Here is a 20,892-nt window from a genome sequence, read left to right as displayed (position 1 = left end):
CTTAGTTGTAGCAGTAGGAAGAGGCAAACAGATCTCCGATTTCTGGGGGGGTCAGCCTGTGCTGAGAATATAACCTGTTGTACCCCATTGTATTTGGACGGTTTTGGTTTTTCAGGACAAGGTTCTTGTTAACAGACCTGGCTATCCTGGACTCACTTTGTAGACCAGGCTAGCTTCATGAACTCAAGAGATCCACCTGCTTCTACCTCTCAAGTGCTGGAATTAGAGGCATGTACCTCCATGTCCATCGAGTTTTGGTTCTGAGACAGGGTGTCACTGTGTAGCTCAGGCTAACCTTGAAGTCAAGATCGTCTGTCTCAACCACCAAATACAGACTAACAGGCGTAATCCATCTGCCTGTTTATGTTATGTCCCCTCAAAAGTAACCCAGTAATTGGCGAGAGGGCTCCATGATGTGTGTAAAAGCACTTTTAGTCAAGCATAAAAACATGTGCCTGGCTGGAGAGACGGCTCAGTGGTTAAGAGCACTGACTGCTATTCCAGAGGTCCTGAGTTCAATTCCCAGCAACCACATGGTGGCCCACAACCATCTGTAATGGGATCTGATGCTCTCTCTCTCTTCTGGTGTGTCTGAAGAGACAGTGTAGTCATATACATAAAATAAATCAAAGAAAAAACTTACAGATGTTCCATCTCCAGGACCCATCCACCCACATGGTTCAAACTAACTTCCATAAAGTCACTTACACACTCACTTTTAAAAGAATTTTTAGATGGGTATGGGTGTTTTTGTCTGTCTTGTGTGCAGTACCTACAGAGGCCAGAAGAGGGCATCAAATGCTCAGAAACTGGGTGAGTCAAAACATGGGTGCTGAGAACCAAACCCAGGTCTTCTGCAAAGAGCAGCTGGTGCTCTGAACTCTCCAACCAAATTACATTTACAACAAATGTAAAAACTTTCAAGCAGTCTCATCCTTGGCTTGAGACTAGCAGCTGACTCCCCAGAGCTCATTCTGTGCAAAGCTTGTCTGTGTGAGCCATCTAGCAACCTTATACCCTAGGTGGGGGACATGCCCCTGCTCACCCTTCCACCACTCCCCAGTTTCCTCTCCAACTTGCATTGTACAGTGCAGAATGCAGGCACATCAGAAACTACAGAAGGCCGAGGCCCTGGTACAACCCTCCCACTTCCAGGTGCCAGGGATTCTAGCCTCACAAACCAATGCTTGCTGCCATTTGTATACATCTTCAACATCTAGTTTTCTATAAACCTTTGCTGCTGTCTGTACAATTGTAGAATCTTCCAGAATGTTCAGCAAACTGTTAGTCAAAGGCTTAGATGCTACAGTGTGCTGGCTTCCAAGTTTAGTTTCTGTCCAACATACTGGATGGTGCTGACTACGGCAAAGAGCTGATGTGTGAGTGCATAAAACTTCATCTTTAAAGCCAAGTGGGGGCCGGCTCTGCCCTGGATAATCAGTGCCTTCCTTTATGCTCATTTCTCATGAGCCTAGCCTCTTAGTACAGGTCTTATGACAGCACCACAAAGCAGTTCAAATGCAAGCAAATATTCAAATATATCTGCAGAAAAAAAAATTTATTGAGATCTAAAATCTGAAAAAAATATGGAACTTTAGAAAACATCCACAGAGAATTTTATTTTCCTGCAATATGTTAACAATCTAACAAGAAAAAAACCCACACAAAACCAAACACCTCCCTAGAACCATGCTGCCCAGGCTGCCTGCAGTAAATGGTTTCTCCCACAAGATAGCCCTATACCCTTTGGTAAAGTCACAAGTTACAGAAGAAACAAAACCAACCAAGGAAAACATCATCCTCAGTACAGGCTGTAACTACAAAAGAAATTCATTAAGAAGACCATTTATCCCACTTAAAAAAAATAAAAATAGAAAAATATAGAAACCCTTGGACTTCTCAGTTGCCCAGTTGAAAACAAGATGGAACTGATACCACATCTCACCCCTGCATGACACCCAGCCAGTGCATACTCCGAAAACCAGGCTTCCAAGGTAAACATCCAATGAATGGCTCAGTGGTGAAGAAGTGACAAGCCCAAGGCACATGCAGCTTCAGCTCAGCTAGTACCCAGGCCTGAGGCCACAGCCAAGCCCCTCTGCTGTCAGTGAATCAAGGCCAGGGCTGAGGCTGGCCCATGGCCCTGTCCGGTTCTCCTAAGAAGGCCAGAGGGATGGCTACAGGGGCCACCCCTGGAATGAAACACACAGATAGTGGTCAGGAAGACATGTCTGGGCTTTTCAAAGATGGCTGCAGATGGTTCTAGGCAGCTGATGTGGGGAGAGAACTCCTGCCAACACGACAATGAGGACTGACATGGGGCTCAACAGTTTATAAACTCATCTCAAAAAAAAATTAAAAAGAAAACATTTTTTTTCCTTTTCTTGGGGAATTGCAGGCTTTGTTAAAGAAAGAAGAGAAAGAGAAAGGAAGGGAGGGAGAGGGAAGGAAGGAGAGGGGAGGAGGAGGGGGGAGAGGGGAGAGGGGAGGGAAGGAGAGAGAGAGAGAGAGAGAGAGAGAGAGAGAGAGAGAGAGAGAGAGAGAGAGAGAGAGAGAGAGAAAACAGAAGTCCAACTGGTAGCCAGAACATGGGATTCCTATAGGTAGGTGCCTGGTTAACTGGTGACCAGAGCAGAAGAGTTGCCAGGGACAGACGTGGAAGGACAACACCTTCAAGCTAAACCCACTATAAACTTGGATCCATGGGCCCTCTGCTTGGGTCTTGGCATCACCGGCCGCTTCCATAGCCAGGAAAGAGCTGGTTGAGAATGGTCTGCAAGGGCTGGTTCACCCGGGTTGGGGAGCTGTGGTCCAGCTCATAGCGACAGGCTGGGCAGCTGAACACCTGGGCCCGGAAGGACCTGTCCAGGCAGTCCTGCATGAGACATGAGGAGGGTGAGGGGACAGCTGGGAATAGCCACACAGGACTCCCTCCTGACTCTCAAGCACCCTCTGCGCTCCCTCTTGGTAGTCCCTGGCAACGTCCCACAGAGTATGGGGTTCTGGGATCTCTATAAAGGACACAGATGACACAGAGGGTGGTCAAGCTATGCTCCCACCTTCCAGCCGCCTCCTCACCTTACAAACGTTATGCTGACACACGGTGGTGACTGGCCGGAACACCAGCTCCTGGCAGCAGATGCATTGGAAAGCCTCCTTCACCTTGCTCAGGAAGATCTGGTACTGCAAGGCAGGTGTGAAAGGGCCACTTCCATCATCCTCACCCCAGCCAAGAAATGGAGCCTCCCACACCCATCTGACCTCAAAAAAGACTGAGGACACTGCAGTGTAAGTCAGACCCAGAAAACGACAGGACAGGGCTGAACCTCCTCAAGCCCCTCTAATCTGGACCTCAGCTTTCAGCCCTGAGGCACATACAGAGTCTGAACTGACCATCAAGACTCACAGTGCATAGCAGGAGAGGCTTTATTCAATTTGACTCTGAATGAGCCCCAGAAGCTGGCCTCACCAAGACAGCAGCCACCGTGGCAAGGCCTCACCGTGTCACACAGCCTTGCTAAAGGCAGGTACACCTGTTTTAACAGGTCTTCATGAACACACATATATATAGGGTTTACATGATATAGGGATCTCACTCCCAGGACACACTTAAGTCAAGCAAAGCAAGGGCAAAGGAACACTCCCAGAGCCACAACGGCACAACAGGAAATAGGTACAGCAGACCATGTGTGGTTGTTTGAATATGCTTGGACCCAGGAGTACCACTATTAGGAAGTGTGGCCTTTTTGGAGTAGATGTGTCACTGTGGGTGTGGGCTTTAAGACCTTCATTCTAGCTGCCTGGAAGCCAAACACTCTCCCAGATGCCTTCTGATGAAGATACAGTACTCTCTGTTCACAGTAGTAAAACCCTAAGACATCATAGGAGCCTAATGGATGGATGGACCACACTGGCGAAGGCAGTGTACGCAGAGGAATATTACTCAACCATGAAAAGGGGTATTCTAATATCCGCTCCAACATAGGTGAGCCTCAGTGCTGAGAGTCAGCATAGAAAAACAAAACTGCAGGATCCGGATCCCACTCGCAAGAGGCCTTGGAGTCAGAGCCATCAAGGGAGAGGAAGGGAGTGTCAGAAGCTCACCGGCCCGTCCTGGAGAGAACTGAGCACGTCACCCCACAGCTTGGCATTGGCCTTGTCCTCCTTGATCAGGTCGGCCTGCTGCTCTGGCAGTGTGTAGGGCTCCAGCTTGCTCTTCTTAGAGACACGGGGGCTGGAGGTGGCTGCGCCTGTGGGGGTCAGCAGTGCTGGTGAGCAGACAGACATGTGGGCCGTACATAACAGGAAATCCCAATGGGTGGGCACCCACCTGTGGACTTCCGCTTGCTTTTGCCTGTCTTGGAAGGTGAGGGTCCTTGCTCCAAGGCCTTGGCCGGGCGCTTCCTGTTCTTCTCCTTGTTAGCCAAGGCCTCTAAGTAGCCTTCAGGGTACTGAACGGGGAGGGATGGGAGGCAGAGTCAAGGCTTGGCCCATCCTGCAGAGTCACAGTGCCATCACCCAACAAGCTCTTGGGCACCTGAGAGGATTTACTGTCCAGGCATGGAAGCCAAGTGTGGCAGCAGAGATCCTAGCACTCAGGGGTCATTAATCCTTTAAGGGCAACCTAGACTATGTGGGAAGATTCTTACCCAAAACTAAATAAAGCCAGGACTGGCAGCACATTCCTGTCACCCTTCACTAGAAGTAAAGAGAGGGTCTGGAGTTCAAAGGTCATCCTGAGCTATATATAGCAACCTTAAGGCTAGCTGGAGGTCCAGGAAGCCAGGTATGGTGATGCCCCACTTGTGATCTGGGAGACTGCAGCAAGAGGACTGTTACAAGTTACAGGCCAGCCAGCTACAGAATGAGACCTTTAAAAACCACACAAAGAGAAACCAGTCTTACTAGTCCTACTGACCCTCTCCTAGCCCGCAACCCTGCTTCCTCAAACACCTGCACACACACAGTTTCTGTCCATCCCGCTACAGACACACTCAGTGCAGCCCACAAACCCTGAGGACATGCCAACATGCCCTGTGGGCCACTAAAGTTCCTTAAATATCCCCAACAGGATAAAAGTGTGACTAATGTTCTGGCTGCAAAAAGGCGAGGTGGCTTTGCTCTTGGGGATTTGCTATCCTTAGCTGCCATGTCCACTACCTGTGTTCTATCAGTTCTGGTAGCTTCTTTCTGCTGATGCTTTCATCAAGAGTCTGAGGTCAGAGGAGGAGAAGCCAACATTAGCCACAGGGGTGGTGGATCAGATGTGTCACCTGCATATCCAGATCCACCTGTGACTTCAACCTTTTTGATTTTTTTAGTGTACTGGTGCTACCTACACGCATGACTATGCACTAGAGTGTGTGCAGTGCCTGAAGAGGCTGTCAGGTCTCACGACACTGTTGGGTGCCTGCCTTGTGGGTGCTGGGAACCAAACTAAGATCCTCTGTAGGAGCAGCCAATGCTGTAACTACTACGCCACCACTCTCTCCACACTTATGAATAAGACAGGATCTCGTGTAGTCCAGGCTGGCCTCTAACTTCACTGTGGAGGCTGGTCTTGAACCCCTGATCCTGCCTGATTTATGTGCTGCAGATAAAACACAGGCTTCAGGAAGGGGAACGCTCTACTCAGAGCCACAGGCCTAACCCCATTTTTGTTTTGCCAAAGGGATCTTGCTATGTATGTAGCCCAGGTTGACCATCAACTAACAACCGTCCTTCTGAGGGCAAGGATCATAACTCCTAACCTGGCTTAGAGGAGATAGAAACCTTGGAGAGCCTGGCGCCTGGAAGCAGAGAAAAGTGCCATGCCCTTAATCCCAGCTCCCACCGTAACGGACAGCACCTTCCAAGAGTTGGAAATTCCTTGACCCCTGGCCTTCAAAGACACACACCTGCATAGTGAGCCCCAGCTGCCGAGTGCGGTCCTTGCCCTCCCGGGTCCAGGGCTCAGGTTCTGTGTCATCTCGTCGAAGGAGATAGCGCCACACGAGGAAGCCAGATTTCCCTCTCTCTGGCCAGTACTTCACCACCTGTGGAAAGGACAGTGTGGCTGGTGCAGTGTGGTGTGGGGATCTCAGGGCACGAGGATATGAGACACAGGTAGGACATGGGCAGGTGCTCACTGCTCACCTTGTAGATGCCATCGTAGCGGTTGCCCTCTGCAGGGGCATACTTGCTATGTTTCCCGCCCTTCATGTTTCGGACCACGCGTACTGGCTTCCCCTGGCGCCAGTCTTCAGCCTCCGCACCTTTCTCATTGATTGGGGAGTGGCAATTGAGTGCCAGAGCCCTTTGGGAAGACAGGACACGCATGAGAATTTACAACATGTCTACCCAAGAGAGGCACGCCCTGGCATTCATCGATCCATGGAGATCACATCATCAGGACACCAAGACAGGATCTCTAGCACAGGCTGGAGCCAGCCAGAGGATGCTGTCTGATCTCACTGTTCCCAAAAGGGGCTGCAGAGGCTGCACCGTGCGTGGTTAAAGCACTGGCTGCTTTCACAGGATCCAGTTTAATTCCCAGCACCTATATGGTAACTCACAACTGTCCGACACCAGACCCAGGAGATCCAGCACCCTCTCCTGGCCTCTATGGACACTGCCCTGGAAGATGTGTTACAATAACCAGCTGTACCCTGACTGCAGCAGATCAGAACACAGGGGACCCTGCCCAGAACTTCTCCCCCAAAGTGAGATGGAAGTGTTACCCACGGCTGGGATTGTGGCCACAGATCCACCATAAAATAAACAGAAGAGGTATAAACATGGTACAGCCAGGAAGGGATTTCCTGTTGATGCTCTCCCCAGGGAGAGAACGGGCACAAGGCTAGGCAGGGTGGCCTCTTCCCAGTGTTAGACACCACTGTCTATGGGAAAATGACTTGGAGAAAATTCCTGGGGCTGGGGCATAGCTGAGTGAATAGCATTGGCCTAGCATTCACAGCCATGGGGCTGGACAGTTAGAGCACCAGCTGCCCTTGCAGAGGACCCAGGTTCAACTTCCAGCACCAACACGGGAACTCACAACTATCTGTAACTACTCCAGCTCTACGGGACTTGATGCCGTCTTGTGGCCTGATACTAGACACAGGTGGTGTACAGACATCTAGATAAAACACTCTTGCATACAAAATAGAACACCTTCTGTAGCCTTGAGGGAAGATGCCTGCTTGAATAAGCCTGAGACTTGAGTCTAGAGCCCACCACCTTTAACCTCTGCACTTGAGAGGCAGAGGCAGGTGGATCTCTGAAGTCCAAACCAGCCTGATATGCACACTGAAACCGTCTCAAAACTCAAACTCAGGTCTTTGGGCAAGAGTAAATAAGGAGCCGGGCGGTGGTGGCGCACGCCTTTAATCCCAGCACTTGGGAGGCAGAGGCAGGCGGATTTCTGAGTTCGAGGCCAGCCTGATCTACAGAGTGAGTTCCAGGACAGCCAGGACTACACAGAGAAACCCTGTCTCGAAAAACCAAAAAAAAAAAAAAAAAAAAAAAAGAGTAAATAAGGAAGCTGTTTCCCCTTGACCCTCTGCCACACAAGAGTGGTCATACCCATGGGACAGGGGTCATGCTTTCAACACACCTATTGTTATTAGTGAGCTTCTGGTCAGAGGACTGTCCTGCTGTACGCTTGTTGCCAGAGAGGTCTCGGCCCCCACTCCCTGTATACGTGAAGAAATTGCCATTGTCCTGCAGTGGAAAAGAATGGCTGCATGAGCCCTCAGCATAAGGGTGAGTACACCTTGCCCGACGAGGTGAGGACCAGAGTATGAACCCTTAGGGCAGTTGTGTACCGGTGCCCAGAGGAGCCACACAGCCACCCTGTGTCCCCACAACAGACAAACCAAGCGCAGCTCTTTGAAATGGTAGAGCCCTGTTCCAACACAGAGGAAACTGGAAGGCACTATGATGTTAGTGACATGGGCCAGACTCAGAAACACACAGCACGGGGTCCCATGCCCTGGAGTCCCCAGTTGTCAGACCCACAGAGAGGGAGGACAGTGTGTGTCAGGAACTGATGACACGGAGGAAGTTCAATGCCTGATGAGACAGAGCCTCAGCACAGGGAAGACAACAGGTTCTAAGGTGGATGCAGCCACAGTGGCACCTGGCACATCTTGCTACTGAACTTAGGGTGCCCCCTTTGCTGAGAAGGGAGGGTTGAACCATGGGTGTAGAATATCCGCCCCACCCTGTGATTTCCTACCTTCCCTTCTAATTAAGCATCCATCACACCCTAACACAGCAGCCTTGACCACAAAGCCAGGCCGGCTTCTGCCCCGCCGCCCCGCCACAGTCAGTGGCAGCAGCGACAGAGCCGTTCCTTCTTCCCTTATAAAATCAAGGCTTATCTTTGTGCTTTAGGTAACACCTTGTGGCATCTCTTTCTCTGGCAGAAATGAACCACGAGTGTCTCTGTTCTTGTTGTCTGGGGACACTGACAGGAGTGACTAAGACATGTTAAGAGACTGACCTTGCACCTCTGGCCAGTGCTGGCGGCGGGTGTCAGTGTAGAGACTGGGCAGAATGACAAAGAATCCCGACAGGCTACCTGAGCCAGCCTCGACTCTGTTCCTTCCATCAGTCATGGTGGGTAACATGACAGACAGAGGCAAGTGTTAGTGAAGGGGGCGCAGTGCTCACCACATCATCCTCATAGCCACCAGCCAGCACCAATGAGTAGGCACCGTCGTTGCTCCGGCCGTGGATGCCTGCCACATGCGGCCGATGCACCCCGGACTCACTGACCTGTGAACATTACCAAGATGCCCACTCCATCTCCTGTGGACTGTGATCCTCACATACCCCAGGATCAGTCCGACAAGAGCACACTGACCCAATGGCCCTGACTAGGGCCTGGGTCACGCTGCGACCTGGCATCCTGTACCCACAGCCGCCCACCCGAACCCCACTCACCATCATTCCTGTCCCAGCCACATCTGAGACACAAACTCAATAGAGAAACGTCTGGAACCCTGTAGGATCAGCATACCTGGACTCTGAAGCGCCACATGGTCCCCACAGGGACACCAGGAATGGGTCCAAAGTGGTTGGCGGGCACAATGGTACACTCTGTGGTGCGGCCCACACATGCCATGCCCTGCCACGTGGAAAGGGCTATGTGAGTGATGGGGAGTGGGGACAGAGACAGGGACAGGACAAGGAGGAAGGTATGTGCCTCACCTTTCCCCAGTCCCGCCGGGAGGAAGAAGTGGCTGATGCCATCTTTGCCTTCTTCTTGCTTTTCTTCAACTTCTCCCCTGCTTGTACCACCTCGCTGGAGTCAGTTCGGCAGTTGGGGCAGTACCTAGGAAGACAAGAATGTCACCTGCATGTGGCCTGGTGCCCAAGTGCAAGATGAACAGTGTCCTTTCCCCAGACACTATAGACAGAACCCACATGGCCGCTCAGAACCAAGGTCATGAGGTTACTTAGTCAAATCAGAAATGTGGTCCCTGAGCAGCTCCGGATGCGCTCCACCATCCATGTGCAGCCAGTGCACTTGGAGGCACAGGGTCAAACTCCAGGCTGGACTACTACTGTTAGAGAATGAGTTCCTTAGCTTCCCGCTAAGAGCCCTGCCTGTGGACAACCAGTGAGCTGGCTCAGCAGGCAGCAGCTCCACCGCCTGAGGACCTGAGTTCAACCCCCAGGACCTATGTGACAGAGAAGTAACTACCAAAGCTGTTCACACATCCAAACACAAAACAAAAACAAACAAAACAAACCCCAGAGACCCATGGTGGCACACGCCTTTTATCCCAGCACTCATCAGGCAAAGGCAGGTGGATCTCTGAATTCAAGGCCAGCCTAGTCTACAAAGCGAGTTCCAGGACAGCGAGGGCTACATTATAAGAAAGAAAAACTTCAAAGCCAAGCAGAGTCCCTCATGCCTATATCCCCAGCAACTGTTGTATCTCAGAGCAGGACTGAACCTATAAAATCAGACCCTGTCTCAAAAAGAACCCCCGACAAAACAGTTACGGGCCGAGCTAGAGCAGTGGTTAACCCTGGCTGCTTCTGCAGAGGACTGGGGTACAGTCCCCAGCACGTGCATCATTGGGATGACAATCACGTGTTACTCCAGCTCCAGGTGGATGTGGTATTTCTGGCCTCTGTGGGTACCCTACTCATTTGCGCACACATTAAGTATAACAATAAAAGCAAACTTCAGGCTTAGCAGTTAAGCAGAGGACCAGGGTTCAAGTCCCAGCGCTCACATGGCAGCTCAAAAGTTCCAGAGGATCTGACACCCTTATTCAGGTAAGATATCAATTCATAGGAAATAAAACTTAAAATTAAAATAAATAAAAATTTTAAAAGTCAAACAAGGCTGGACAGTGTTGGCATATGCCTTTAATCTCAGCACCGGTGAGGCTGACAGGTAGGTCTCTTGTTAGTTCAAGGCCAGTGAGTTCCAGGACAGCCAGGGCTACACAGAGAAACCCTGTCTTTAAAACGAGCAAATCCCAATGCTGAGTAAGGGAAAGAGCATGGGCCATGTGACAATGTCCTTCTTTCTCTGCCAGAGCCTCAGGTTTCCCATCTTCACAGGATCAGACAGCTTAAAAGCAGCCCCCTTGTGCAGAGGAGAACCTCACAAGCTCCCGAAGTGCACAGTCGCACAGTGGAGTGGGGCACATAGTGGCAGACCTGAGGGACATAAGCCAGACTCTCTTTACTGAGCCTGCAGCCAAGCTGACAGTCAGAACGTCCTAGCCAAACTCCTGTCATTGCTCCCCCAGCACTGGGCTCAAAGGGTCATGTAACAGCCCAGCTTTTGATGTGAGCACTGGGATTTGAACTCAGGACAGCAGAATTGTGCATCAAGGCCGAGCCACCTCCCAGCCTGTCTTACATTCCCTTCTAGACATGCTAGGTGACCCCAGAGGTATGCCACTCACCACTCCGGCTCAGGGGGGACACAGGTGAGCGGTGGCTGCAGGCAGTACAGGTGGAAGGCCATGTCACACTCATCACACAACAGCTGTTTCTCAGGAGCCTCTCGCCCACCACACACATGGCAGGCGCATTTGCGACATAATTTGTTCTCATCATCCTTGCAGTACTGGCAGGATGGGCCGCTCTTCCCTGTGTTGCGGAGGGGAGGAGGGGCTGCAGCAGGCCACAATGCCACCTGGGACTGCCGCCCCCATCCAGGTACACTCAGGGCCTGACCAAGACTCACATTGCGAAGGGCTACTGATCAAGGGGCTCCTCTCGCTAGGGAGCTCAATCTTGAAGACTTCATCCACAAAGACGATCCGACAGTTGTTGAGCTGAGAATCATTCCTGCAGAACATCCCAAAACCTTAGCTCCCATGTGGTTGAGCCTGGCTTCCACCCAGGTGGGTTCCTCCCCTTCGATTTCTACACGTGTGGATCCCATAATCTGGGCAGCCCTATGATACAAAGAAGTCAGAGCACCCTTCACCTGTCCAGCCTCTATGTCCGCCTGCATCTGCCAGGCTAGCTGCCCCTGGACGTCCAGGAACTCTGCCCCTGCCTCCCATGTCCCTACAGCAGTGCAAGCTTCTGCATGTGGCTTTTATGTAGGTGCTAGGGATTTGAACTCGGGTCCTCATGTTTGCACAGCAAGTGCCGTTACCCACTGAGGCAGGTGTTTGAAGTTAGCCTGAGCAAGACAGCAAGATCTGGTGCCCATCCTCCAAAGGAGGCAACTGCCCTTGTGCATACACAAGGCTGCCAAGTGCAGGCTGGCAGGCCTTCAAGAACCGCTCAAGCCCACACGCTCCCATAGCATGGGGACAATGTGGACAAACACGCAGAAGCCTCCAGAAAGCTAAGTTTGGGAGCCTTGGAGTAAGACTAGGCCAGAGAGGGCCCAGTGGGAGGATAAGGGAGGCTATCAGGGTCCCTGTCCAAGCAGGTCACTCACAAGAGCCTGATGTTGCCGTAGAGCTCACGTGCTGTCCTGGTTTGGCGTTTCCTACAGATCTCAACATCATACCAGAAGCCGCGTTTCCTGGGGTAGTCCACATTGTAGTTGGCCATGACCACCTGACCCACCTCCAGGTTCTCCCACGGGACCATAGTGCGAGCACGAGCACGAACATTCTTGGCTTTGACAATGTCCACTCCATGCTCTGGATAGCTGCAAGCAAAGGCCTAACCTCAGACCTACCAGGCCAACCATGCAGTCCCTTCATAGGGCCAGAGATGTGGTAACATGGGGGGCCATATTCTGGGAGTCTACGCTGGTGGTCCAGGTATGTGGAACATGTGGACAAATGTGGCCTCCCAAAGCGACTCCCTCCCCATCCCAGCACTTAGGGAGACATCAACTTGAAACTGAAGCTTTTGCAGCTAGGTGGGCCCGATGGGAGTAAGGACAGCTCTGGGTTCATGACAGAAGTGACAAACAGAAGCAAGCATGTAGCAGACAATAGCAGGCGCGATGGTGAGGTGGCCGTATGCCTACAAACACCGAGTCAGGGCAGCCTAGCACGGTTGGCCTGGGGAACCAGACTTTAGCAAACTGTCCAGAGACAAAGTCAAGTGTTCCTTCACATCCATGTGAGGAGGCAGACAGACCAGAGCTGACTAGTCCACACGGCACTCCCCTGCACATTGCTTGCTCTCTGGGCAGCTGTGAGCTATACCACCCACCTCAGATGTACTCACTTCAGGTCCATCACAGAACTCTGCTCAGCAAGCACTCTCTGCAAAGGACTTCCACACAAAATGTCTGACTATTTAAATAAAGCTTTATCAACAACAATAAGCAGGGGCCACATATGATCCCAGAATTGGAACATGGAAATCTCTAAAGAGATGCCAAATTATGCTAATGAGATCTGTACCATCTACTATCTTGAGGAAACCATCCTAGGCAGGCAGGTGGGCCATCCAGGCCACAGACAGTAAAGAACCGAGGCCAGACCTCAGCATAAAACCAGGAGAGGGGAGTAGAGTTCAGCAAAGCCATAAGGGCAGGGGCCTCCTTAGCCTATGGGATACTGGTCTTATGGAAACTCTCCTGGGAAGGCTGGGACAAGGACACTCAAGAGATCTACACACAAGACTGAGCAGAAACAGATCAAAGCAGGGCAGCTCATGGCTGGGCTCCTAGCACTAGGAACCTAAAGAAGGGTCCTTTGTCTAAACAGGGCAATGAAGATGGGCCAAGGGCAGCCCCCAGGTCCCCTGGCAACAAAGTCACTTGGGGAGTGAAGGGCAGTGGCTCGGCTGGGCTGGAGACTAGGAAGCCACTCACTCGTCGTACTTGACATGGTACATGATGTCGTCCTCCGGGCTCACAATGGCACTGGAGCTACAGGGCTCGTCCTCAGATAGGGCTCTCTTCTGTACCTGGACCACCTGGGCCTCAAACCATGCACCGAAGACATTGTCACGCACATCCACGTACTCATTAACCTGTGGGAAGCAGGAAGGCTCAGGAGACCCAGCAGCAGAGCAGAACCGGGGGCAAGGATTTGGGTTGTGGGCACAGAGGTTTCATTTGACTTAGGCAGTCCTGGTGATTGAACTTAGGGTCACATATGCCAGGCAAGTGTGCCTGTGTCCAGCTATGCCTACAAGTCTCACCCTGTAGCCCAGGTTGGCCTCACACACTCAAGCGTGCTGCCTCTAGAGTAAAGGGATGTTGGGTGTGAACCACCATGCTCTCTCTACCTGGCGGCAAAGCTCAGCACTGTAGGCACTGGATAAGACTGGACTATTCTGTACACACAGCTCAACAAACCCCTTCTGCAGGTGACCTCTGCTCTGACGGCTGTGACCACATGTCCAGGTACTGAGCACACCCCAAGCCTCCACACACTCCAGAGTGGAAGCTCCCATGTAACCCTAGATCCCTGGGTGAGAAACTGTACTGCCACAAAGCAGACACAGCAGACAGATCAAGAGTGATGTGGCCACAGAGGGCAGAGGTGGCTCTCACGGGGTACTCGTCAGCCTCAGCCACATCTGCTAGGTTTCTCAGGGAGGCTCAACCTCCAGTTTGTCAAACAGACGTTTCAACTGTAGAGGGAAAACCTGCAAGTAGTAACTAGTGTAGGGACCCTGTGTGGCTATCAGTACAGTGATGGACAGGCATTGCCAGAGTTGGCAAAGTATACATCTGGGTTGGGGGAAAACCCAGAAAGCCACCGTTACATCTGCACACAGACACAAGGAACCTCACCTTGTACAGCCCCAGGTCCGTGTCCTCCCATACAGTCTTGTCATCTCCTTCAGCTGCCCCTTCACCATGTGTGGACGACTTGTCAGATTCACTGTGACCCACACCATAGCCAGAATCAGAGTCAGAGAGCTCCGAGTCGCGTTCTTTTGTACTGAGAGGTAGTGCCAGACTCTGGCGCACCAGCAGCTGGATTGTGTCATTGAGACGCACATCATAATCGAAGAGTGTGTGGCCGTCCTCCATCTGTGGGGAAATGCATAACAGACTGTCTTCCTCAAAGGCCTGGCATGCGGCAGGGGTAGATGGGGAATCTCTACTAGGCCGGCTCTGTCCCAGGCCTGGGCACGCAAGGCTGCTCCTAAGAGCCATACGTACAGCACTATCAGTCCCCACAGAAGGTTTAGGGTTACAGTGAATAACACCCCATCCTTGGAAACTAATTGAGAGGGCACATGAGAGAAAGGCTTGCAGGCCCACATAGCCAATGGTAACCCGAGAACAGACCTGACCAAGCCTGAGGATAGATGTTGGGGACTGGACTGCAGGAAGAGGAAGGACTCCTGGTGTGGAAGTAGGATTGGGGATAGAGGGATGACAACCCATCTAAGGGAGCAGGACTCTTCAGGAATGGGACTGGGTCTCTGTGGGAACTCTATTTGCAGGGACAAACAGCTTGGGAAACAATGAGGTCAGCAGTCCATGACAGCTGTGATGCACACTTACACTGGAGGCCAGGACCCACACTCCACAACACCTGTCACCCAACACAGGGACTTTGCACCACATGCCAGACTTGGGGATCCCAAGATAAAAGTGGGGACTGGAGAGAAAACACATGAAGCAGCGACCACAGTAAAACCAAGTCCTTCTGCAGATGGACAAATACTGTTGTGTGCCATCCGCCCAGTGAAGCATTACTCAGCCATAAACAGGAGCACAGGTAAGAAAGCGACGAAGGACATCTGACAGCCATCCACATACAATGCATATGACACACACAGACACAGACATGTGCCCAAAGTTTTCAAAGACAAAGCAAAGTGTAGTAGCTACTGGGCCCAAGAACTGGTGGTCAGTGCTGGACCCACCAGGAGGCAGGGCCAGCAGGGCAGGCAATCAAACCACAAAAGCCTCCCTGCCCCCAGCCCTTCCCCCTAAGGAGCCCACCAAGCTGCCCAACCATGGTCACAGCCTGGGATGGTAAGGGCAGTCCCCACTCAACATGCAGGGCAAGATGTGGCTGGAACAGGCTTGGGGCAGACTCACTGGGCAGTTCTAACTAGAACTCCTAACTCACAAGGCCGGTTGGACGGCTTCTGGAACTACCCCAGAAGGGCCCCAGGGAGGCAGGTAGAAGCCTGCAACGGCATGTGACTAGGACTAGCGGTGGGTGTAGTGCCCCCACCTATATCCCACTTGCCAAATGGCTGGTTAGGAAATTCAGGAAAGCACGTGCGCCCAGGTTCTGGTCACCCTTGGGACCGTCTGTCACAAGCAGACAGGACAAGAAGACAGGACAGTCTAAGAACCTAAATAAATGTCCAACTCCACTCAATGACCTCAACAACATCTGAGTCCAACGACAGCTAAATCCAGCACTCAGTCACAACTCCTGCTTATTTCCAAAATTGAAAATAAAACCCACCAGCCTGGTCTACAGAGTGAGTTCCAGGACAGCCAGAACTACACAGAGAAACTCTGTCTCAAAAAACAAAAAACAAAACAAAAAAACAAACAAAACAAAAAAACAAAAAAAAAGAAAAGAAAAGAAAAGAAAACCCAGGGCCCGGACTGCCTGCACAGCAGTGTGCATAGGACCCTGGGCTCCGTCCCCAGCACTACATAATCCTGTCATTCCATCTCAAGTAGAAACAAGTTCAGAGTTCACTAGGCTACATAGTGAGTTTGACTACAGTCTGGGCTACATGGGACCTTTATCAAGCTAAGTAGCAGCTGGTGAGATGGCTCAGCAAGTGAGAGCTCTTCCCCTGCTGAGTCCCAACTTCCCACACTGTCCTCTGACCCCATACACACAAGGTGCACACATACAGTAACAAGGAAGTGTAAAAATCAACAAGTAACATTTTCAGACAAGACTGCCCAGGCTGGCCTTGAACCTGCAATCCAGTCTCAGCCTCCTAAACAATCTGAGATAGGCTTTGGCCCAGCCACTTTGCTACTGACACACTGGGGTGGGGAGGAGGGCAACAAGGTCATCTGAAGCCCAGGCTGCCGCTGAACTCCACAGGTAAAGGAGACTGACCCAGTGCTGGAATGACAGCTGTGGCTTCCAGGGTACTCAAGCATGCCATGCCAGACAAGCATTTAACCAATACTGTCAGATGGCTCATGTCAATCATCCATAAGACCAGCTGAGGAAAAGTCAAGAAGGAAGTATTCCAAGGAGCTCCTGGGTGATTTCTAGAGACTGTCTTAGCAGCAGGGAACCCCAGCAGAGAAACGGAACATCCTGAATCTACATCACCCTGGGCTGATATCTGGTGATGCCAGCAAGCCAGGCCCCACTGGACTCATAACATCAGCATGTGCAGCAGCCACCAGCCAGCCATGCTAGGGACATGAAAGGTTAAAGCTGCCTCTGACCAAAGGGACAAGGAACCTGGCAACATTAGAGTAGAGCCTGCACACCCTGAGCACACCGAGGGCTGCTGCCACGTTCACAGGCAGCTTTAAGATAACAAGGGTCTACCAGACACAGCTCACACGTGCCCTGACAGGGACTCGGCTCAGAGTCCCCTCCCACATACCCACCACCCTGCTCAGAGGCAAGGAGGGGCCAACACACCAACTCCAGAAACCAGCTAGCTCCTTTCAGTTCTCAAGTCTCAATGGAACCAGTCATCTGGGCCACAAGAGAAAAGGAGAAAGGCAGTGAGTCATGAACCATCTAAAACTTTTTGGAAGAATGGCCTACTTGCATGGTTTCTGTTGCTATCAACCACCACAGAAGCAGCTTTCTCCAGCTCTCTGCCTTTTCCCACCTTCCAGCCCCTTGTCCCCTCCCCATGACCTGCTGTCTTGTCTCCTAGTAGCCACAACAGCTGGGGAAGAGACCGGAAGCCAGCCCCTAATCCCTAACAAAGCCAACAGCGGTACAGCATGGGGAGGTAGGAAAGGGACCGGGTAGTAATGCACGCCGCAGGTTTCCTACAGGTTAAACTGTGAAGCTGGACACATCACTCATTCCTTTAGGCAGAGGCAGCCAGAGCTAAGTTCAAGGCCAGCCTGGGCTACATGAAACCCTGTCTCCCAGTAAAAACAAATGACACTGTTCAGGGAGAACCTGGACAAGCATTTCCACCTTTGAGATGGTCCCAGAAGTCAGCCCAGTGACTTGATAGAAGACGTAGGCAGTCAGTGGAAAGCCAGGGGTTAAAGGCTGAATCTCTGCAGTGGGTATGGTCACTGGCATATGGGCACTAACGTTTATATGTCTTCCACCTTCTGTGAACTTGACCCATTACACACAGTGCCCAGGAGATACACTGGGCACAAACGGAGATTGAGTCTCCACAGAGGGCAACCCAACACAGTGCTCACACACCACCCAGGTACACCAGCAACTCCCACTGCCTTCAAGAAGACAGGGGCCAGGGAGGGGTGCAAGAACCAAACCCTCGGACCTGAACACCAGAGGGCAGCAGTGCCCTGCCCAACCACAAAGGTGGGTATGGGCCATGAAAACCTGGCAAATTTACTTTGGACCCTCCTCTGCTGGCTGCAGTGCACTCAGCTCCAAATGGCCCTCGCAGGCACTTGTCTCACACCAGAGACCCCAGTGCCAGCACATGCGACTCTCAGTACGTCTAGACACCAATAAAAGAAAGCCCAGCTGGATGACGAGGATAAAACACCCCAAGTGCGGGCAGCCGGGCTGCAACGATGACTGGATAGAGAAGGGGTGGAGAGGTTAACACAGGGCCCCCTCCATTTTTCCACTGGCCCCATTTTTCCCCACAAGCCTAGATAAATCAAAGTTCTGAGAGTAAACTGGCTCCTCCAGGGGGGTTCCGTCTCATAGGAGCAAGCTGCAGGCAATCAGGGTGGATCTCAAGAGAAAAACCTGGTCCCCTCTCACACCCGCCACGTGAAGACTGTTAAACAAATTTTAAGCCGAAACCTCTTGGGCCCTCTGTTGGCCACTTCTAACTTTTTCCTCAAGAAAAATAATTTTTAGAAGAGAGTTTAAAAGATAATAGAAAGTACCAGGCTTCAAAGCACGAGGCCAGCTGCCCAGTTGCTGAGGAGGCCTGCCTTTGTTCACCCCCTGCTCCTCCCCAGCATCCGGGACCGACTGGAGAGGGGGCTCTTACTTGGTGGCTTTGAGAGGCAGGATGTTTGAAACAAAGCTCAGTGGGTGGATGCAGGCTCCAGTGGCCACCTTACCTGTTTGCCCCTGTAAAAGAGTCTCTGCAGTTGGGGTTCCACGTGAAACAGCTCCTCAATCTTTTTCCTCAGCTCTTGCACCTTGGTCAACCTGGACAGAGAGTTCACGGTGTGGGTCTCCTTCCCATCCATAGTTCGAACCTGGATCCACATGATGCCAAAGTACTGGAGGAATAGAGAGAGACAGAGGGAGACCCATCAGTGCGGCCTGGCAGGAAGAGGGGAAGTGGAGTACCCTCACCACAGCTTTCTTTACATCTGATTGAGCAAAGGAAGCAACTTTCACGACCCATCTTCTGTAGTCCTGGCCCCCCGACACAGGGCCAGACCCCACCTTGGGAGGACCAGATGGCATAAATTAGGCACTTAACGTTTTAATAACAGGCAAGTGGGGACACACTTGAGTGTGTACTGCCAAGACATCCTGGGTGATCCAAGACCATCCACCACGTATCCAAAAAGGGGGAGGGAAAAAACGTCCATGGCGGGAGAAAGGCCCTGGTCAGGCTGAAAGTGGCCGCAGCTACTCATTCATACGTTCATTCATTCATTTATTCATTCCAGGCAATCTAAATCCCCGTAACGGGAACTCGCCAACTCCGAAGCGGACTGGAACCTCTCAAGTCCCGGGACGCGGAACTCGATCACAGAAGGCAGGGCCTCCACACACACACCACTCGGGACTCCCCCTGAGTTCCGGACCCGAGTCTCCCGCGCGCGTGCAACCCCCCATCCCCGCCGTGGCCATGGAGACCTGCAGTCCCGGCCGGGCCACCCGCTCGCACGCGCTCGTAGTCATAAACTCACCTGAGCCTCTCCCACAGCTGGCTGCCCTAACTTCCCCCTGGGACACCGACCCTGGCCTCTCGGGAAGGCGCTTTAAAGACCCGGGAGGCACGGAGCCCACGCCCACACCCTCCGCCGCCGCCCAGGCCAGACCCCTGGAGCCCCGCCGTTTAAGTTCCGCCCTTCCCGAAAAGCCTGCTACTGATTGGCTCCTCCAGGGTTACGTGCCCCGCCCTCCTCGCACACGATTGGCCCAGATGTACTCAGCGCCAGGGCGCGCGAAACCCGACTCGGGCGCGACAATTGAATCTCGCGGAGCGTCCGCTCCCAGGCGTGGAGCCGCGTGCAGTCCCCCGCCAGACCCCACGCATTCCCCGCGAACTTTAGCGGTACCCGGGAGGGTAAAAAACCAGGTGCAGAGTGGAGGATGCCCCTCAGGTTGCCCCTCAACGGATGCAGAAGCACGCATGCGCGGTGGCTCTGCAATGCCCGGAGCCACGCGCGGGAAACTTCTGCCAAGTTTTCGGGTATCACAGTATGCTCAGGGCCGGAGAGGGAGGCCCAGCGTGGAGGACACAATTCGGATTTTTCTTACACGAAGTGTGGAACCCACGCGTGGGCGATGGGTCTCTGCAAATATCACCCCACGCACGGGAAAGTTTTGCAAAGCTCCCCCCTAACCCGCGCCGTCGACGTGATGCGACTGGCCAGTAAGGAGATTAAGCGTAGAAGACATAGACTGCCCTGAAGCAAGTCCCCGCAGTCACGCGTGAAAAGGGTTCCTTTCAGTTTTGCGTGGTGCCCCGCGCGCCACTGTGTGCATACAGAGCGCTCTTCCACTCACCTCTCTCGCGGCGGCGATCCGCACTCTGCTCTCCCTGGAGCCCCTGGCTCTGGAGTTGGGTGACCCAGAAGGGAGCCGCGTGAGTGGCGGAAGACCCAAGTGAGCACGAGAACGCGGGTTCCTTCCAGCTGCTAGGAGTTTTTTTCCCGCGAAAATTCAGGGCGTTTTTTAGAAGTGTGCACAGGCTGCTGCGGGAGACTTCCACCCCCAATGGGTGGGGAGGGCTCTTGATTCCTGATTGGCTGGCGCTGTGGCGGGAAGCGAGAAAGCAAGTGGGGCGTCCCCACGACTAAGGATCTACCCCACCCCCGACTCCGCCCAACGCTTCACGGACTTGCCCTGCCGGCTGTGCCCCGTTTACCAAAAAAGCCCAGGTCCCCCACTATGTAAACCTCATAGCAATACCAGGAGAGGAGGAAGGGACACCCCCCTCCCAGAAAGACTACTGACCCCACTACATGCCTATTCCCTCTCAGCTGGACAAACTTTGACCTCTTAATCTAAGCAGCCCTGAATCTATATCCATATCCCGTAGGGTAGGGGAACTTGAGGTGTGCCTCCCCACCAGATACCCTGCACCCCATGTCTGGTCTGAGCTCACTGAGTAAAATCAGAGCGAGCGCTACCGGTGTGCTCTCACGATACCCATCCGCAGGGCTTCTTTCCCGCCTGGTTT

General features: G+C 52.5%; 1 protein-coding gene across 5 annotated transcripts; it reads right to left on the bottom strand.

Annotated features, from left to right (window-relative positions):
- Positions 1-1,539: 1,539 nt before the first annotated feature.
- On the bottom strand, positions 1,540-20,490 carry Uhrf1 (ubiquitin like with PHD and ring finger domains 1). Of its 5 annotated transcripts, none has more exons than XM_076932000.1 (17): positions 20,217-20,490; positions 18,587-18,751; positions 14,180-14,422; positions 13,259-13,410; positions 11,912-12,127; positions 11,201-11,304; positions 10,917-11,127; positions 9,196-9,319; positions 9,005-9,112; positions 8,656-8,760; positions 7,595-7,701; positions 6,136-6,295; positions 5,898-6,035; positions 4,331-4,451; positions 4,105-4,250; positions 3,079-3,183; positions 1,540-2,875 (listed from the first exon to the last, which is right to left on the bottom strand). In XM_076932000.1, exons 2-17 carry the CDS (start codon positions 18,737-18,739, stop codon positions 2,729-2,731), a joined length of 2,340 nt encoding a protein of 779 aa, XP_076788115.1. In that variant the 5' UTR covers positions 18,740-18,751; positions 20,217-20,490; the 3' UTR covers positions 1,540-2,728. The 5 variants fall into 5 exon arrangements, with proteins under 5 accessions (XP_076788115.1, XP_076788117.1, XP_076788113.1 ...); XM_076932002.1 differs by having other exon boundaries at positions 10,917-11,103; XM_076931998.1 differs by having other exon boundaries at positions 13,250-13,410; positions 20,217-20,489.
- Between the last annotated feature and the right edge of the window lie 402 nt (positions 20,491-20,892).

This window comes from Arvicanthis niloticus, chromosome 3 (genome assembly GCF_011762505.2).
Source record: "Arvicanthis niloticus isolate mArvNil1 chromosome 3, mArvNil1.pat.X, whole genome shotgun sequence".
NCBI lineage: Eukaryota > Metazoa > Chordata > Mammalia > Rodentia > Muridae > Arvicanthis > Arvicanthis niloticus.
This window is presented reverse-complemented; position numbering and strand designations above follow the sequence as displayed.